This window comes from Caretta caretta, chromosome 1 (assembly GCF_965140235.1).
Source record: "Caretta caretta isolate rCarCar2 chromosome 1, rCarCar1.hap1, whole genome shotgun sequence".
Lineage (NCBI taxonomy): Eukaryota > Metazoa > Chordata > Testudines > Cheloniidae > Caretta > Caretta caretta.
In genome coordinates this window covers 253,337,742-253,356,252 of record NC_134206.1, presented here as the reverse complement: position 1 = coordinate 253,356,252, position 18,511 = coordinate 253,337,742, and the positions used below count along the sequence as shown (strand labels likewise).

At 40.1% G+C, this 18,511-nt stretch overlaps 1 protein-coding gene across 2 annotated transcripts in view; it reads right to left on the bottom strand.

The window, feature by feature from the left end:
• Positions 1-18,511, bottom strand: part of STAB2 (stabilin 2) — a 135,214-nt gene that overhangs the window by 82,748 nt on the left and 33,955 nt on the right. For both annotated transcript variants that reach the window (XM_075123184.1, XM_075123185.1), the window contains exons 11-22: positions 16,854-16,936; positions 15,549-15,698; positions 13,573-13,716; positions 11,824-11,886; positions 11,598-11,717; positions 10,474-10,527; positions 9,365-9,445; positions 7,402-7,554; positions 4,042-4,104; positions 2,254-2,337; positions 999-1,085; positions 313-424 (exon numbers count right to left, since the gene is read on the bottom strand). In XM_075123184.1, the coding sequence (XP_074979285.1) occupies positions 313-424; positions 999-1,085; positions 2,254-2,337; positions 4,042-4,104; positions 7,402-7,554; positions 9,365-9,445; positions 10,474-10,527; positions 11,598-11,717; positions 11,824-11,886; positions 13,573-13,716; positions 15,549-15,698; positions 16,854-16,936 (1,194 nt within the window). The remainder of the gene's footprint in view (positions 1-312; positions 425-998; positions 1,086-2,253; positions 2,338-4,041; positions 4,105-7,401; positions 7,555-9,364; positions 9,446-10,473; positions 10,528-11,597; positions 11,718-11,823; positions 11,887-13,572; positions 13,717-15,548; positions 15,699-16,853; positions 16,937-18,511) is intronic.

Genomic DNA, 18,511 nt, shown 5'->3' with positions numbered 1-18,511 from the left:
CCAGAATAGAAATACATGTTGAGGAGGAGGATTTTGTCTGTTTAGATAATTATGCAAGGAAGGCAGTCATGAAAAAGCAATTAACATAAGGCAATCTAAGTCTGATTCAAAGCCCAGTGAAGTCAATGGAAGCCTTTCCATTGACTTCAACGGGCTATGGATTAGGCCTTGTTGGAAACCATATGAAATTAACCCACCCCAAAGGCCTTTTACAGAGAGTATACCACTATCAGTTAGCTCTGATTGTAATACAAATAACGTTTTAGAAGACAACAGGTTATACACAGGGGAGGAGGGTGCAGCTATGCTTACTTTTGTCACACTGAGGGCCATATTTATCAGGGTCTGAACAGAACTGACAGTGGGATCCTTGAAATCCATCAGTACAAATACAAGTTCCATTTCCTTTCATTCCCTCCACACACTGCAACAAAGAAGATATAGGATTTATATAGGAATGTTAAAATAATCCTTTTTTGTTACTCCCTGCAGGAAAAGTTGTATAACTAACCTGGGCCTGTCTATACCATGATTGTAGCAGCGCCCTCTTTAGATGTAAGAAGAATCTCAACCTAATGATAAATATTTTTTCCAGTGGAAACTTTCCTCCAGCTTGTGTTTCTTCTCTGCTCCCATATGCCCATAATTCCATTCTCCTTCTCAATTGTAACTTTAAAATTATTATTTTGTTGTTGTTTTTTCCCCAGACAATCCTGGGCACCAGAGTGGGTCACTTAAAATCCCAACCATGCCCAATACAGTGTATTAAAACCACAGAATTGGATATTTTAGACAACTGGAGGGTTCCACCATCTTTCCCCTCTTATATCAGTGCACGACTCCCATATTGCCAACATAGATTAGCAGAGTGTGAACCTCCTGCAATATTTTCCACATCTGTTGTGTGCTAAAGGATCAAGGGAGTCTGGATGCTACCAAGCCCAGCCTGTCTCTACCCCCACATAAAAGTGCAAGATGCTGCTGGTTGCTCCATTTACCTGTCCATTTCCTGAGCAGGGTTTGGCAAATCCGCCTGGACACTGATTGCAGTCTGGCCCATAGAAGCCTTTGCAACACTTAGGTTCCTGTGAAGAAAAGCACATACTGCTGCATGGCATGTAACGTAACACTTTATTCCTCCATCTGAAGACCTGAGGGACAGACCAATCATTCAGGGCTAGACGGTGCAGCTCTGCACTGCGGTTGACCTGGAGTGACACTGTCCCAGCGTCAGCTGCAACCTGTCTCCCAAAGCTTCTTGGTGTGTGATGGACTGCACAAACTGCTATACTCCTCTAAGCTTTATGGCCATGTGGAGAAGGAGCTCTGACACAGACAACTGTCTGAGGCTCTGGGGTGCTGTGCACTCAAAAGGGCAGTGCCTGCACTCCTGAGATCAGGGACTGCAATTCTGCCCAGCCTACAGGTGGGCCATACACAGGGGTAGTCGCCTTACTTCCTCTTCACCTGCTTCACCCACAGACCTGCACCCAGATTTGGTCTAGCTACAACCTAGCCCTAAATAATTATTTCCTGTATCAAAATTTTTATTCAGGAATTGGGCTGCTATGCAGATTCATGAATATAAAAGCATGGAAACTGGCTAACTCACAGGGAAGCATGGGTCCAAAGGCCTCTCTTGTCTTAGAGATTTGCAGACCTTTTGCACCTAATATGTGTTATGAAACCCAGAAACCTAATTAGAAGGCCAGGAAAAAGGAATGTGGAAAATTAATGGTAATGAGTTGTGACTGACAATTTTTGTAAGGATTAGACATACCACAGGAGGCAAAATGTAGTAAAATCTTTGCAAGCATTTGGCTGTTCATTGCCACTGAGCAGCACATGAAGTCTTGGAAGAATAATGTATCCTACTAGTGTTGCTAATTGTCAAACTGTGCAGTCCTTCATAGAGACAGCCATAAGAATCAGTGAAAAGTGTTTGGGAGGTGTTGAGATTAAAAAGAGAGAGAACCTGAGTTATATAATATAAGAAAGTTCTAAACAGAAATGTGTGGCAGCTACAAAGCCTCACCAGGAGAGCTGAGGTAAACACGAAGAATGAAGAAGAGCTATTTCAGGTAGTACAAAGGGTAGTATATCAGAGAAGCTAAGTGTCTCTGGTTGGTACTCTTGCTCAAAGAACTAAGTTAAGAGGACCTTTAGATGCTGCACACATCCAAAAGTAAAATTAGCAAAAACCAACAGCAACATTTGGGCTGATTTCTATATAAGCCTTGTACAGTTTCTTACCTTTATTGTTACATTGCAGTACCTAGCACAGCCGGTTGTTGGATAGGACAGGGCTTCATAAATACATCTATGTCTTGAAAAAGCCTAGAACATAAATAAAACATAAACATATTTCCAGGTAGACATTCAATACTGCACTACAATCAAAATGTTAGGGAACAATTTAATTGAAGAACAGGAAATATCATCACATTGTTTATTTTATTTTTTTCTATTGATACTTAAAAGGATATTTTGAGTTTTACTATAATGTGTATCTTCCTGAGTTTTTAATCTGTGGTTGGATCTTTACTATATTGTACATGGGATAGAGTGTTAAATACAAGTGAATTCTGATCTATGGACAACAAAATCTCTTGACAGCAACATGTGAGTTTTGTATATGGAAAAATACACCACCAGAAATGAAGATTAGTGCTTTTAAAGACAAAACAGATGAAGGCTTTCTACTGGTTCCAAAGCATGTGTACATGCATTATTATTATTATTATTTATTATTGATAATCGTAATAATCATGTTTATTATGGCAGTGTCTAAGGGCCAACCAAGAGAGGGATCTCGTGCTAGGCACCGTACAAACACACAATAATAGAAGATCCCTGCCCCAAAGAGTTTTCAGTTTAATTTGACAAGACAGACATAAAGTGGGGGAAGGGGTAGAGCACAGGGTGAACAATATAATGACAGAAAATGTCATGTTAGTTCCCTGATTTATTTTTGGCGGGGGCGGGGATGGGTTTACTTTGGAGGGGATCAGCTAAATGGGAAGGGAAGAGGTGTGAGAGGGACAGGGCTGGGGAGAAGAGTCCAAGAGAGGCAGGTGTGGACTGAAGCTGAGGTGGAGAGACTGATGAAGGAAGAGGATTGGTTCCAACAGCCAGTCATCATGGGGCAGAGAACATCCAGTCAAAACTAGAAAGTTCTCTGCGTGTCCAGAGGTCCCTGCTTTGGTGCCTTCTGCCCCTACTAGCTGGAGTCTCTGATAAGAAGGGAGGTACCACATTGGTCCTAGTGCCCCCACAGTGTGTGTGTGGGTTTCCTCTGTACAGTTCTGGGTCCAGGAGATTGCTGGGCCTCATTTTACCCCCTTCCCCCTCCGGCTGTAATTCCTGCTTTGGGTCCTTCTGCTCCTACTACTGGCTGGAGTCTCAGTTCCTTGGTACATCCTTCCCACCCAACCCCCAACCTCTCAGGTCATGTTGTGACATGAACAAGTGAAGGGTAGGAAACAGCACAGGCTAGGACAGTGTTTGACTGCATGTATTGCACATGGCATTAATTCTTTGGAGAGAAGCAAAGCATTGTTTTTGTGACTGAGAAGAAAGTTTTAACAGGTCTGGATATAGTGTAGTCTTAACCCTCCTTTATTTTTCACATACAAAATCTCAAAGCAGAGTCTACAGCAACTGTCCTCCCTTACTCCTTCCCTCCTCTAAAAGACAAAATAAAAACACCCCCCTCCTACATGGAATGCTACCCCAAGCATAGCTTCCGATACCCAAGATAGAAGAGTGGGAGACTCCATGAAATCTCCTAGGGCCTTTGCTATACCAATTTAATTAACCTGGGAGTTGCCCAAGTACTGCTGTGACAAGTATTAGTACAGAACTCTGAGACAGCTGACTCCCATAAAGCCCTAGTAAGCTGAATATTACTGATTTCCCAAAATGCTGAGTAGAAGAACTCAGTTATTGTTTGTACTGGGGAAAATCAATACAGAACATTGAATTTAAGTTTAAACAATACTATAGCCTGTTTGGCAGTATTTGTATAGGAAGGTCACTTACAATGGGCTTCGAGTCCCCTGGACAAGTGCTCCTGTAGAATACTGAACATTTTACACAGGTACCCTGAATGGAGACAGGACAGTAGTCACATTTTAGGAAGGCTATAGTGATGTCTGATAAACTTTATTCAATTATGTCATGATTTACAGAACACAGTAACAGCACCTGAACTGCGAATCCTCCCTCATCAAATCTCTAATGAACATTAATTTTTATCTTTTCAACCTTCCCCCTGCCTCCTTTCCCCGTCATCTTGCCCTTTCCCCATTCCTTTCTTTCCTGACCACTTTCTCTTGGAGAACTGGCATCTCCCTAAACTGGAGCGGTGAGCGACTGTTTCAGCAAATTCTCACACACACACACACAATGGGGCAGATTCTCAACCGGTGTTGATCTGCATAACTCATTGAAGCCAACGCCGACTTAATCCAACTGAGGATCTGGCCTAATTTGCATATTTCAATATTTATGAGTTGTTTTATGTAACTCATAGGAAGACAACCTTAGCAAACTAACTTGAGATCTATTTCATGCATATCCAGTGTGAAGAGAAAAAATATTTTCTCTGTATCCATATAATAAATCTTACATTGAGCCATAATCCAGCAATGATCATCACTCTTTTCTTATCACGTTTTAGCTCATTGTCACAAATGGTTAGTTTAGCATTGCCTGGCAATGACAGAGACTAACAGCTACAGTAGTGAGATGATTTAGAATCAACTGGCAGGTTTCAAGATGAGGAGTCATAAAAACTCAGCATCTACTAATGACGGTAGCTGTGTGAATAACTGAGTTTTTGGTTTGCTGACTGAACCCAAAATAATAATTATAATTAATAATAAAAACATTTTGGGTTGATCTAAAAAATTGTTTGATTTTTTTTTGTTGGATTAGAAAAGTCTAAAAAATTTTGTTTTGGGTTGAACAAAATATTTTGTTTTCGAGGGTTTCTTACCTTTTTAAAATTAAAATTAAGTAAAATTCAAAACAAAAGGTCATTTCAAATTGAAAAACGGAAACTTTTTTGGAAAATGTAGAAATGTTTCTATCTTTTCAGAATTATTATTTTTTAAACCAAAATAACTTGGATAACCAGATGTTTCAGTTGACACTGAATCTGCATTTTTTGTTGAAAAAGTTTTTTCTGAAAATTTTCTCCCAGCTTTAGTAAGTATAAGTAAGTACCGTCATCCTCACTATAGTGAGGATATAGAGTTTGTCAAGGCTTGAAAAGGGTTCCCTGGTTCCCACTTGCATTAGACTATTCATGACTGATGATGTTACCCCTAGTCTCGGAAAGAAATTAGAATAATCTCTGAATGATGGTCCAAGATGTTTCATGTTTTCCATAATGTTTAAGAGCTTGATCTAAAGTAATTATGTCCACAGACTTCCCATTGGAGACAGTGGGAATTTTATTTGTGAAAGAACTGAGAATCAAGCCTTAAAATGTTCCATGTTTTGGATTTCCACATCTCCAATGTTATACAATGCACATAGGAACACAGGACCAGATTTACAAAGATATTTAGGATGCAGATAAGTGTCTAGTGTAATCTTTTTTTTTTAAAAGCTCCTAAGTGATTTAGATACCCAATTCACATTGAAAATCAGTGGGAGTTAGGCACCTTATCTGCTTAGGAACTTTTGTAAATCCCACTAACCCTTTGCCTTTGTAAATCTGGCCCATAGTTATTTAGAACACAATTCTTTCTAATGATACCAATATTTCAACTATTCAATGTCATACAATTCACCTATTTGCTCATTTCTCAGATAGGGCTTTGTCTTTGTTACAAGTCCAGACTTGGCTAACATGGCCTCCCTTGATGCTGACAGTGCTGTTAATTTGCACAACCTTCATGCTTCCTGAAATTCATGAAAGAACAGTTCCATGATTCATTTTGGCTCTCATGATATTAAAGTATGCCAGTTAGTGACTGGAATAGCACTGGAATGTCACCGTGGGTATGTATTCCAGGCTTTAAAATATTCAGATAACCAAGTGTGAATTCTGATGTGGTTCTAGAGCTGGACAAAAATTATTTTTTTGAAAATGCAGATTTGGGTTGACCCAAGCATTTCAGGAATTCACGTCAAATTTGGCAAATTGTTTCAGGCAGCGAAACAAACAGAAATTCTGAAAAGGTGTAAACATTTCATGTAGACATTTTTTAAATTAACCGTTTTGAAGTTAGAGAAGTCCATGGTAGACCCAAATACAGAAAACAGATATTCTGATACCCAGTCCAGAACGCAAATATCAGATGTAACAAAAGGTCGGAAGCTTTATTTTTGGTTACTTTTGTTTTAAAGCCAGAAAACTTAGTCACATAGATCCCCACCTTTATATTACTTATCGTTGTTGCAATGTGTGTTAATCAATGCGGGAAATGAATCCTACTCAGGTGAAAAGGTTTTGTTTAAGGAATTTGAAATACTAATGTATTTTAGGTGTTTCTCAATTTCCATGCCAGGAACTGTTGTGTGACATTGTGCCTGGTTTATGATTATACTGCACACATGGCACTTAGTTGTTATTACCATGGTTAATGGCTTTTTATCATCACCTCTTTCATTTCATTTCATTATAAATGGATGCTGTCCAGTACAGCTGAGGTTTTGCTTCAGAGTTGTGTTTTTGGATGGTTGTAAGTGAAGACTGTAATTGTTTTGCCATATTGTATCACTGTGTCAGAAATGTCTTTGGCCCAGATATGTACTTGAGTGTGATCCAAGAATAGATGATCAGAGCAACACCTATAGCAGACAAAAAGCTTTGTCTGACAGTTATTCTTCTCCTTACCAGATTATCACTGCTGCCAAGTGTACAAGCCCTATAATGTGCTATTCAAACTGAGTATGCTGTGGGGAACTCAATTATTTGAAATATGCAATAGTTTTTGTTTCCTAATCTGAAGAAATAAGGTGCAAAATGGAGCACAGACAAGTCCATATGTTGTATTTATTTAACTGTATTTTCTTCATGTGTCATAAAAAGAAAATGATTGATCTTAAATAGTGACCATGGGAACTAGAAGTGGCTACATACTGGTATAAGCACAAGTGGAACTCTGGGATGCAGATTGTTTGACTGGGAAGATAACTAATTTTAAAGGGTCGCTATAGAAACTGGATGAGAACTTGAGATGGGACGGGATGTGCTCACCTGAGGTTCTAGCTGGCAATTGACCTGTTTACATACTGTATTGTTGGCAGGGCTGTGTATTGTATCCAAAATGTTACCATACTTTATTGCTCATTTCTCTGATGTTGCAATAAAGAGGAGATTAAAGTACCATGCATGGAGTACTTAGTGGCTACAGTCTTAAACCTTGTTGTACGGGCTTTCCTTACCATTTTAATTTCACTCCTTCCCCCATCACATCTGTGTGGTAGAACAGGAACAATTGAGGGAGGAATAAGAACACCTGCAAGAGTATATATTCGACCATTTTTGGCAACGATATCTGTTTCTTCTGTTTCTTCACCATTCACCAAGATTTGTCCCTGCAAAATAAAAGAATCTGAAATTATCTTTGAAAACTACCACACCACTACCTCATAATGTTCTAATTTCATTATTTTTAGGCTATTGGCTGAACAAGAAGTAGGACTGAGTGGACTTGTAGGCTCTAAAGTTTTACATTGCTTTATTTTTTAATGCAGTTGTTTTTTGTACATAGTTCTACATCTGTAAGTTCAGCTTTCATGATAAAGAGATTGCACTACAGTACTTGTATTAAGTGAATTGAAAAATACTATTTTATTTTTACAGTGTAAATATTTATAATAAAAAGAAATATAAAGTGAGCACTGAACACTTTGTATTTTGTGTTGTAATTGAAATCAACATATTTGAAAATGTGGAAAACATCCAAAAATATTTATATAAATAGCATTCTGTTGTTGTTTAATGGTGCGATTAATCACGATTAATGTTTTTAATCGCTTGACAGCCCTATTTGTGATCCGTCCATGGTCATAGTGAAGCAGTGGAAGAACCAGGATTAGAATTCAGGAATTCCATCCATGCTCCTTGACCTTTGAACAGCCCTCTTTGCTAGTCTGCTTTGGTAAATTATTTATACAGATCTAATTTTCATCCATAACACAATTTTGGTTAATGCATGTGAACAACACAAGGAAGTTTCATATATCAATTAGCTTGACTTACTAAAAGTATCTACAGTATTTTTTCTTTTAAATGTACTGCACACCAAAAGCATTTTCAAGAGACTAATTTATGGCTCCCTGATTAAAAGGCTGCATCTTGAACTAAGAGTATGAGCCGTCACTATATTTTTTTTAAAGTAGGTTAGCGATTAGAAGTTTACATAAGCTGGACTTTTTAATTTTGTTTCCACTTATTTAATTAGCAAAAATCTCAGGATTTGGCCTAAGTTTTCACTCAGTCTTTACTCATGTAAACTCCAGTTGAAATTGATGGGAATCTGCCTGATGAAATATTGAGAGTGAAAACTAACGGTAGATCTAGGCTAGGGGAGAGGTATGTTTTTAAACATGTTAGCTAACATATTATTAAACAAAATGTGGCGCCTAGTGTAGCCAGGGTTTAGTACCTTCAAAACCGTGTTGACTGGGTTCATCATGACCAGCTAAAACATTTTTAAAAAAGTGTTAAACCCAGTCTACACTTGGTGCTGCGAGATATTTAAAAATGTTAAATTAAAATATGTTAGTGGACACATTTTAAAAACACCCTTACTTTCCTCGACTGGACAGGGCTGAAGGAGGAGCTCAGGATTTGGCCCAGTCTTAAAAAAAATACTAAAAAAATGTGTAGAGCTTCCTGACAAACCCATCTGAACAATAATTTGTATTTTTTAAGTGTCTTTCTTAGTGCTGAGCCCTGAAAGGCTCTGGGAGTGGAATGCTGTGAATTTTCCACTCACTTAGATGGGAAATTCCTTTGATCCCTTCCCAGTTCAACACTACAAAGTTTTGTTGCCATATCTAGGTTGTGGAAAAAATCCACACTTCTGATTGACATAGCTATGGCAGCAAAATCCCCCACATAGACTCAGCTATAAAGGGAAAAGAGCCCATTTGCCAGTATAGTTTGTCCTTCTGGAAGGTGGTTTAACTATACCATGAAAAGAACTCCTTTTGCTGGTGTAAGCTGTCTTCACTAGGAGGCTCTGCTGGTATAGCTATACCGGTATAGCTGCACTGGCAAAGCCTTTCTAGTGTAGATGAGCCTGAGGCTCAACAGGTTTTCACTTGCACCTAAAGTAACTGGATGAGTGGATCAGAGAGAAAAGTTCACCAGTAAAAAGTTGACTTCTCCTTGACTTACATTTCTGGTTGTGTTAAAATAGATGAACTGTCTAGCCATGGTCTTGACGTGATCTATGGAGATGAGACTGGCAACCTCCAACTGCAATGAGTAAAAGCGATTTAAAATAAACAAAGGAATGTGTGGTGGGGGTTTTAAGCTGACTGTCATCTGCTCTTCTCAGAAACAGATTGTTGAAAAAATGATGAAAGTGTATCATGAAGAAAGGGGGGTGAAATCCAGCTGGGGGCTGCCCTGATGCAGACCAGTACAGGGGGACCCCCATCTGGGACACTATATGCGTGGCCTGTACCGAGCTTATTAAGACTCCTCTCCCCAGCCTGGTGCAGAGGAAGCAGGGGCACCAGCAAGACAGGGGATGAGGCACCCTCAAACATGTGTGATGTCATGGGACTCTATGGTCTTCTGTTTTGACTCTGGTGGAAAAAGGGAAGAACCGGGGAACTTGTTTAGATATTGACAAACCCACGCCTTCTCAGTTTAAACCAGGCAGGTGTCAATCTTAATAGCATCGGTTCAGAGTCATATGTGCTTATTTTAGTGACAAAGATACGTTTGCCCTTCTTTTTATTCTTGTTAGCACTGCAGAGCCAACACAGCCAAATTATGTACCATCTCACATATTAGTAGTTTCGCAAGTTCCAGTTGCAAGATGTGATCCTGTCATTCATTGGATTATATCTTAGTGGCAAAAAAGGTGTATTTACATCAAAATACCTATCTTGATTTAAAATCCTAGAGTAGACAAGGCACAAGTAGTTTTTACCTTGATGTAGCTAGTTGAGGTCAATGCTAAGCACCCTATCCTGGGTTGTTGCTGACTAGCTATATCAGATAAAAACTACAGTACTGTGTCTCCATTAGGAGTTTACATTAAGTGGGGTGTTTCTATGTAAAAAAACACGCCTGTTTTGCAGTGAAGACAGTCTTACCCCGTGTGCTACCCAGTTGAATAACACTGAATGGAAACTGTGTTTAGAGCAACCTTTTGCTTTCAGCGATGCAGAATGTTTGAAATCACACTGCATGGCCAGAATGCTGCTTTCCTGGAGATAGCCTGAACAGTGACAGGACAGGACAGGACAGGACAGCCAAGCAGTTACACTAACCTGAGCATAAGAAACGATGTGGTATCGAACGAGCTCCAGACGTTTCCATGCACCCTGCACAAATGACCAAAGGACATTTTTAACCCAGTGCAGCCAGCACAAATCTGATCTGCTTTAATACAGCACTGACAAAATAAAGATATTTTTTATCATTTACATGAGTCTTGAAAATGTCTGTATTATTAGTGATGCTCCCTTGAAATCCAAACAGTGCTCTCCTCACTGCATCTAGTCTGTCCTAGAGTCTGTCTCATCTGGTCTGTGTCCTTGTGCATTCACCTGCATTTCCTTTTGGGAGCGACCCTTTTTTTGCTGTGCATTTCCTGCTAGATGTTCCCTAGGATCAGTGCGCAGAGGAAACCATCCTCCCCCTCCACCCCCGTGTTGATCTTCCCTTTCCACACAGATGAAGTTGGAAGGGTTGGGGAGGTGCTAGTGAGGGACATGTATCATCTCCCAGCTCCAGCAGCAGTAAATCTATCCAAAACGTAATGAAGCCTGAAGCTGCATTAACTCCTATTCAGTGTCACCTCTGTGCTGTGAAAACTCCCTTTAAAGAGTCTCTGAGGTCATCTCCCAGGGAAAGCCTTGTCACTATGGTTTCAATGGAGCCATGTTACCAGGAAATCAGAACGGGAGCAGGGGGCTGTAGCCAGTGTGTTTCTCTGTATGGGACAGAAACTCTGCATCCCAACCCTTGGATGGAAGAATTCAGCAGATTGTACTTTATTTCCACATTTTCAAGGAGATGGGCTGATCTAGCTTTTTCTATCAGGAACTTGTAGGACAGTGAATTTTCCACCCTTCACTTTGGGAGCAAGTAGAAGGGGAGAAGATGAATTAAGGGGGTGAGGACATTTTTGCCTAAACATGAAGATATTAGCAAAAACCACGAGGAGGATTAGATAAATCTAGTTTCTGAAAATGTTATGTTTTCTTGTTCCTTAGTGTGAAAGTTCCACTTTAAAGCTGCTTAGAAGCATGGAAATTACCATCTAGATCAGATCCAAGGCCCATCTAACTCAGTATCCTGTTTCTGATGCCTCAGAAAAAGGCACCAAAGCTGTAAAAGATACTTACGATATAAAAATCTGTATTGATCTGCATTATCTGAAGAGTTATACCTCTGTAGAAAGCAGGTAGTCCAGTGCTCCATCTTTCATGTTATCCAAAGCATTGTTGTTTGGAACAAAGATTGTGTAAGGTCCACCATCCTGCTCCAAGGCCAGTCCCAGAATAGTTTTCTGTTTTGTTTTATTTTTATTTAAAAAAAAAAAAAAGGGAAATTACATACTAGCTTTGTTGTGTATTCAAAAATAACTTTATAGAATTCCACTTCTATATTCTTACCTCTAACATGGATCTAAATCGGCTGTATCTTCTATTGTTTTGCATCACTGTCATTATGGTCTCCTAAAAATGTATTTTTAATTTTTATGTTACATTATCGTTAAATTAGAAATGAAATAACGAATGCATTTAAAATGTATTCATTACATGATCTTAAATGTATTATCAATCGTAAAATATACTTTCATGCTCACAAAATCCTTGTTTACAAATACTTGAATTCTTGAATGAGTCTCAATCATTAAAGACCTGGCCGTATTTGTTGTTTTTATTTGTTGTTTTTATTTATTATTTGTATTGCTGTAGGACTCAGACACACCAGCTGAGATCAGAGCCCCATTGTACGAGTTACTGTACTTTCACATAGTAAGAGATGGCCCTACCCCGAAGAATTTACATTCCAAATCCACAGGACACACAAAGGATGGTAGTATTGAAGGATTATTATCTGTGTTTCCCAGAAAGGTAGTGAAGTACAGAGAAATTAAGTATCTTGCCCAAGATCACACAGGAACAGGTGTCTTGAGAAGGTATCTGTTGTTAGGCACTGAAAAATGGAGACATCCAAAATTAGTGGTCATTTTTCAAAATCATGGCCTTCAGTATTTTGGTTGCTGGTTGAACTTAACTCAGGTCAGGAGTTACCCAAAAGTCACTACCATCTAATGGCCATTCTGGGATATGTGTTGATGGTTTTAGTCCAGTTCCCAGTGGACAGGTGTCCATGTCAAAAACCATCATTACAACTGACCCTTTCATTGATCATCTCAGCAGAGAAGTAAATGTCTGAACTGCATGAAAACTACATTACCCCCTGTTACTTTGGAGGCTGCCCCTGCAAGTAGGATTGCCAACTTTCTACTCACACAAAAGCGAACACCCTTGCTCTGCCACACCGCTCCTCGGAGGCCCTGCCCCTGCTCACTCCATCCCCCCTCCCTCTGTCGCTTGCTTTCCCCACCCTCACTCACTTGCTCATTTTCACTGGGTTGGCTCAGGGGACTGGGGTGCAGGAGGGGGTGTGAGGGCTCTGGCTGGGGTGAAGAATCTGGGGTGGGGCTGGGGATGTGGGGTTTGGGGTGCACAAGGGTGCTTCAGGCTGGGATCAAAGAGTTCAGAGGGTGGGAGGGGGATTGGGGCTAGGGCAGGGAGTTGGGCCCGGGAGGGAGTCAGGGGTGCAGGCTCTGGGCAGCGCTTACCTTAAGCAGCTCCCGGAAGCAGTGGCATGTCCCCACTGTGGCTCCTGCATGGAGGCCCGGCGAGGTGGCTCTGCGCGCTGCCCTGTCCGCAGGTGCCGCCCCCCGCAGCTCCCATTGGCCATGGTTACCAGCCAATGGGAGCTGCGGGGGTGGTGCTTGGGGCGGGGGCAGCATGCAGAGCCCCCTGGCTGCCCCATGTGTAGAACCCAGAGGGGGCACATGCTGGCTGCTTCCTGTGAGCAGCGCAGGGCGGAGACTACCGGGAAGCCTCCCATCCCCTCTGCGTGGCACCGTCAACCAGACAGTCAACTGCCTGGTCAGCGGTGCTGACCAGAGCTGCCAGGATCCCTTTTCGACTGGGTGTTCTGGTTGAAAACTGGACACCTGGTCACCCTACATGCAGGTCAGGGTTGAGGCACATTGGCAGGATAGAGTGAGGAAACTTGTACAGTTGCTCTCCATCAGGCATCTTTCATGAGTACTAAATTCATGAGTACTAAATTCATTTAAAAGTAATATTTTGCTGATACTTGTATGTATGAGGCCTCACCTCTTTACTGCTCCCAAATGTTGGCTCCACGTTGTCCATGGCTTTGTCAATAATGTGCAAAATTCCATTGGAAGCAATTATATCCCCCTGTAAGAGTTTTCCTTTCTTCTTACTTCCCTGAATCCTAATTTTTAATTGATCGTCCTAAAACAAGCCAGAGAATAGGTGCTGAGTCCTTTTGTCTTGGAGCCGTTGCATTTCTATGGGGACTCTGTATTGCATACAGCATATACCTTTCAGGGTCATCATCTGAAATTTAAATCTATTAGGTGCTAGGGCCTGGTTCAAAGCTCAAAGGAAGTGGAAAGAATCCCAATGACTTCAGCGGACCTTGGATGTGGCCTGTATTGCTTGGTTACAGGATAGAAAAGTTCAGAATAGAAGCAAGGATGGTGAAGAGCATTAGCCTAGTGGTGAGGGGCAGGATTTAACTTTACAATAACACAGCTCTGATAACAGACGCTAATGAAAATCTGTCAGGAAACCACTTAAAGTGTGATTGCAGCTAAATGATAAACTCCAACAGTCCAGAGGGAATATAAACCATTTCCTTATATTATATATAATTAAAACAACAAAATGTTGCTGATCGTGCTTTGTACTGAAATCTGCAGGAAACCTCACAAGCCTCAGACTGCATTTGCGCTTTCCTGTTATAAATGGAATGACTGTTTGTTTAAAAAAAAATAAGTCAGATCTGTTTTCTTAGGCCTGGTCTGCACTAGAAAATTAGATCTGCATAACTGTATCGCGCTGGGGGGGAGAGGGGTTTGGAACCCCCCCTTCCCCCTGACCAGTGTATTTAAGACAACCAAAGTTTCTGTGTAGAACAGCGCTAGATTGACAGAATAATTTTTCCATTGACCTAGCTACCACCCCTCAGGGAAGTGAATTACCTATGCTGACAAAAGAATCTCTTCTGTCGTAGGTAGTGTCTACACTGACACGCTATAGCTCAGCTGTGCCGCTATAGCGGTTTAAGTGCTGACGTACCCTTAGATGCTACTGATCTACTGAAAGAAATAAGGAGAGCTGGATTTCAATCATACAGGCGTAAGAAATCAAGAGAGATTTGTTTGGCTATGAACAACACTACCTGCTCTTAAAAAGAGTTTTTAAATGTAGTACACATCCATATGAAAATATGAGGCTAAATTATTCATAATGAAACTCTGAATTTACATCACTGGAGTTGCACCAGGGATGCACTTTGCCCCACCTTTTTCAGAATACTCTTGCCGTATTGATTTTATTTATATTGATGACTTATTTTGAATATGTGTTTCGAAAGGGTGACCAAATTGTGGCTCAGTGGACCAGAGGGTCTGTAATTCCACTGTGCTTTCTCTCCTCCATACAGACCTACAGGACTCTGCCTGCAATATTCTATCTCCATCTGAGTGGTCTCCACTCTGTTTTCCTTACTATTTGATTGAGATTCTTGTATCATGCTTATCACTGTGGTGGAGGGTAGTGTGCTGTCTGGGCAAGCCATGTCTCTGTGTTTACAAAGACTTTATTTTAGAGAACATTTTTACTAATAAATAAAAGCTTCTTCGTTACCCATTAAGTTACACCGGAATTCTAAGAGTGAATTTCTGCCTCTGCCAAAGTCAATTTTTAAGGTCAGGCTTGACAAAGCCCTGGCTGGGATGATTTAATTGGGGATTGGTCCTGCTTTGAGCAGGGGGGGTTGGACTAGATGACCTCCTGAGGTCCCTTCCAACCCTGATATTCTATGATTCTATGATTCAATGGGAGCATTGCTGTTGACTTCAATGGGGCCAGGATTTCATGCTAGCCCTCTGCAACGTTTGGACTCTGGTCATTGTACAGGACTGCATTTCCTAGCCAGAAATCTTACTGCACTCTGCTATCTCAGATTGAATGGGACTGCCATTCTCCTTGTTAAATAAAAGAAGCAAGAAGTCCCCTGCTGGTGCTACTGTCATAGCAAAATCTAGACACACTCTTACCTTATCACTTTTTAATATCTCCCCTGGCTTTCCAGTCAAGGTGTAAATTGTATCTGTTTTATTCAAGCTATTGGTGTTCAGCTGACCAGCAATTATATGAAGTTTTACAAAGTACTGGGCATTCTCCTTATTGGTCAGGAGGTCCTTTATCTAGAAGAGCAAAAAGACAGTGATTTCTTCTTTACATTACAGGCTTTGTTAAAAAACAAAACACCCCCACCCTCCAGATGAGCTCATGCTCTGTCCATCTATTTTAGCAACAGATGTGTCTGAATCCCATAGGGTTAATTCAGTACATAGTACTTCCTGAAATGAGGAGCCTTCAGGACCTGATCCAAGGCCCACTGAAATCAATGAAAGTCTCTCTGACTCATGCATTTTACACCCATGCTTAGTCTTAAGCATGTGAGTAGTCACACTGACTTCAAAGGAATAGCCTGATGGTCAACACTTTGAAAATCAGGTCACTTATTTAGGCACCTAAATATAGATGCAGAAATAGAGCTGGTTGAAAATTTTTCATTGTTGTTTTTTACAATAGAAACATTTGCAAAGATTTTCATTTCCTTCCAAATTTTGAATTTTTTGATGGAATGAATCAAATTCATTTTTGTTGTTTTGTTTTTCTTTTTGTGTTTTGTTTCCCTCCACTTTCTCTGCCTTTGCATCCCAGTCCTATCCCAGTGGGGGGGAAAAAGGGAGAGAAATGTAGGAAGATTCCCCCAAAAATCTGACAATTTTCAGTTTGAAACAAAACAGAAAAAAATAGTGTGAAAAATTTCCATAAAAATGAAAAACTTTTTTGTTTTTGGTAGAAATTTGTTCATTGAAAATATTTTGACCAGCCCTGCTTAGAAGCCTAACTTTAGGCATTCATTTTTGAAAATCTTGGCCTTAGAATTTTTTTTTAATTGTATATGTGCAGGGGTAAATGGAAGTAACAAAACCTAAAGATTTAAAGTAACATTGCATTATAGCCAGACTCAAAAAATAAAGAGGAGACTGAAAGAGGAGCTCTGTGTAAGCTCAAGAGCTTGTCTCTCTCACCAACAAAAATTGGTCCAATAAAAGATGTTACCTCACCGATCTTGTCTCAAAACAGACTTTTTTTGGTTTCTCTTTCAAGTGTGAAGGTTTAGTTTTTGACTCCTAGACACATACAATCAGTGTTCTACAGTTTCAAATCATACTAGCTTGAAAAGGTTCTATGGAATCTAAAATATCAACACAAATCTGATTTTGACATTTAAAAAAAAAAACAAAAAAACCCCACCAACTAATCTCCCCCCCCCCACACACACTTACATTAATTCCTTTGAATCCCTTGTTTGTTGGCAGTAAAACAGTAAATGGTCCCAGACTACTTAGAGGCCATTCGTAGACATTTTCTTACAAGAAAAAAACAAATGACAAAATGAATACCATGAGGGACTATGTATTCTATGTTCTGTACAATGTAACGTGTACTGTCAGTGCCAAAAAAAAAACAAAACAAAAAACAGAATAACAATACCTGTGATTGTTAAAATTTAACAGCTAAATAACTTGGTGATTGACCTGGAATATGAGCAGCAAATTATGGATGAAATCCAAATCATCACTGTACCTACTATATATGGTGAGGTAAGCACATTTAGAACTGTTTTTGGTCATCCAGCTTCCATGGAACAGAACCCAGTGCAAGTCTTGAAAACTGGGTTTCCTCAGCCTTGTATTAGTTTCTGTCCAGGAACAGGCTTGCTATTTGAAATAAATCCATCCCTCTGGGGAGATGCCAATTAACTGCTGGTAGTGCAAATATCAGAGAACACCTAGCTAGGTAATAAAGGTTAATTTGCTATTCACGGTGACACATCATTTACAAAACAGCAGTTTCATAGCACTGATTCTATCGTTAAGCCCATTAATAGTTTCAATATTAAACCCTGTTTTCAGAGGTTTAAAGTTATAACACAGCTGAGTGCAAATATGCAGTTTTGTTCAAACCAAAACAATTTGTGAGTTTGTCATGAATTTGCCAAAAAATTTTGGGGGCTAGATTCACAAGGGGACTTAGGCAACAGTGGAGAAGGAGGAACACCTGTAACCTTTAGCTCAGTGATTGGGGACCTCACCTGGGATTTGGGAGACCTAGATTTGAATTTGGGATGTTGAAGCTGTTTCACTGTATATAAAATACTAGAAAAGACATTGAGCCACTCTGAGAAGGGTGCTATAGCCTGGTGGTTAGGGCATTCACCTGGGATGGGAGGAGCCCTGGGATAAGTCCCTGTTTCAGAGCAGGAATTCAAACCTGGGTCTGCCACATCCCAGGTGAGTGACTTACCCACTAAGTTAAAGGTTATAAGTGGGGGCACCAACACCTCCTCCAGCTGTTTTGTGAATCTAGCCCTTTAAAAAGGCCGAGAACCAAAACATTTCCAGTTGAATTAAATGTTTGTTCAATGCGAAATATTTGTTTTACGAAAAACTCTGAACAAGTTTGTATTCAATTTGGATCAAAATTATTTTTTTCCTATTTTTTTTTCAGAACTGGCAGTGAACCAAAAAAATCAGTTATTCACCCCACTCCAATTATAACACAACAGTAAAAGTTTACTGACAGAGCACATTTGTCTTTTTGTAGTTTATCACAGGTGCTGTGTACTCTAGAATAAATACACAAAATGTAGTTTAAGATTCTGTAATTTGACTGGAAGATGCAGAATGTGCAGGTTGTCTTTTTATTCGTTAAAAGACATTAACATGCAGTTAATGTGTAAAGCAAAGTAACTTGCGCAGTTAACATGCATATGTTATAGTTTCTCAGTGCTGGCAAAATGAAGGGGATCATTCATGCCCCAGGATTGGTTAAGGGGAAAGATGGCTTGTTGTGGGGTTACTTTTTGTTTTAAAGCAGTACCAAAAAGCACCAACCAAGATCAGGGCCCCATTATGCTGGGCACTATATAAACACATATGTC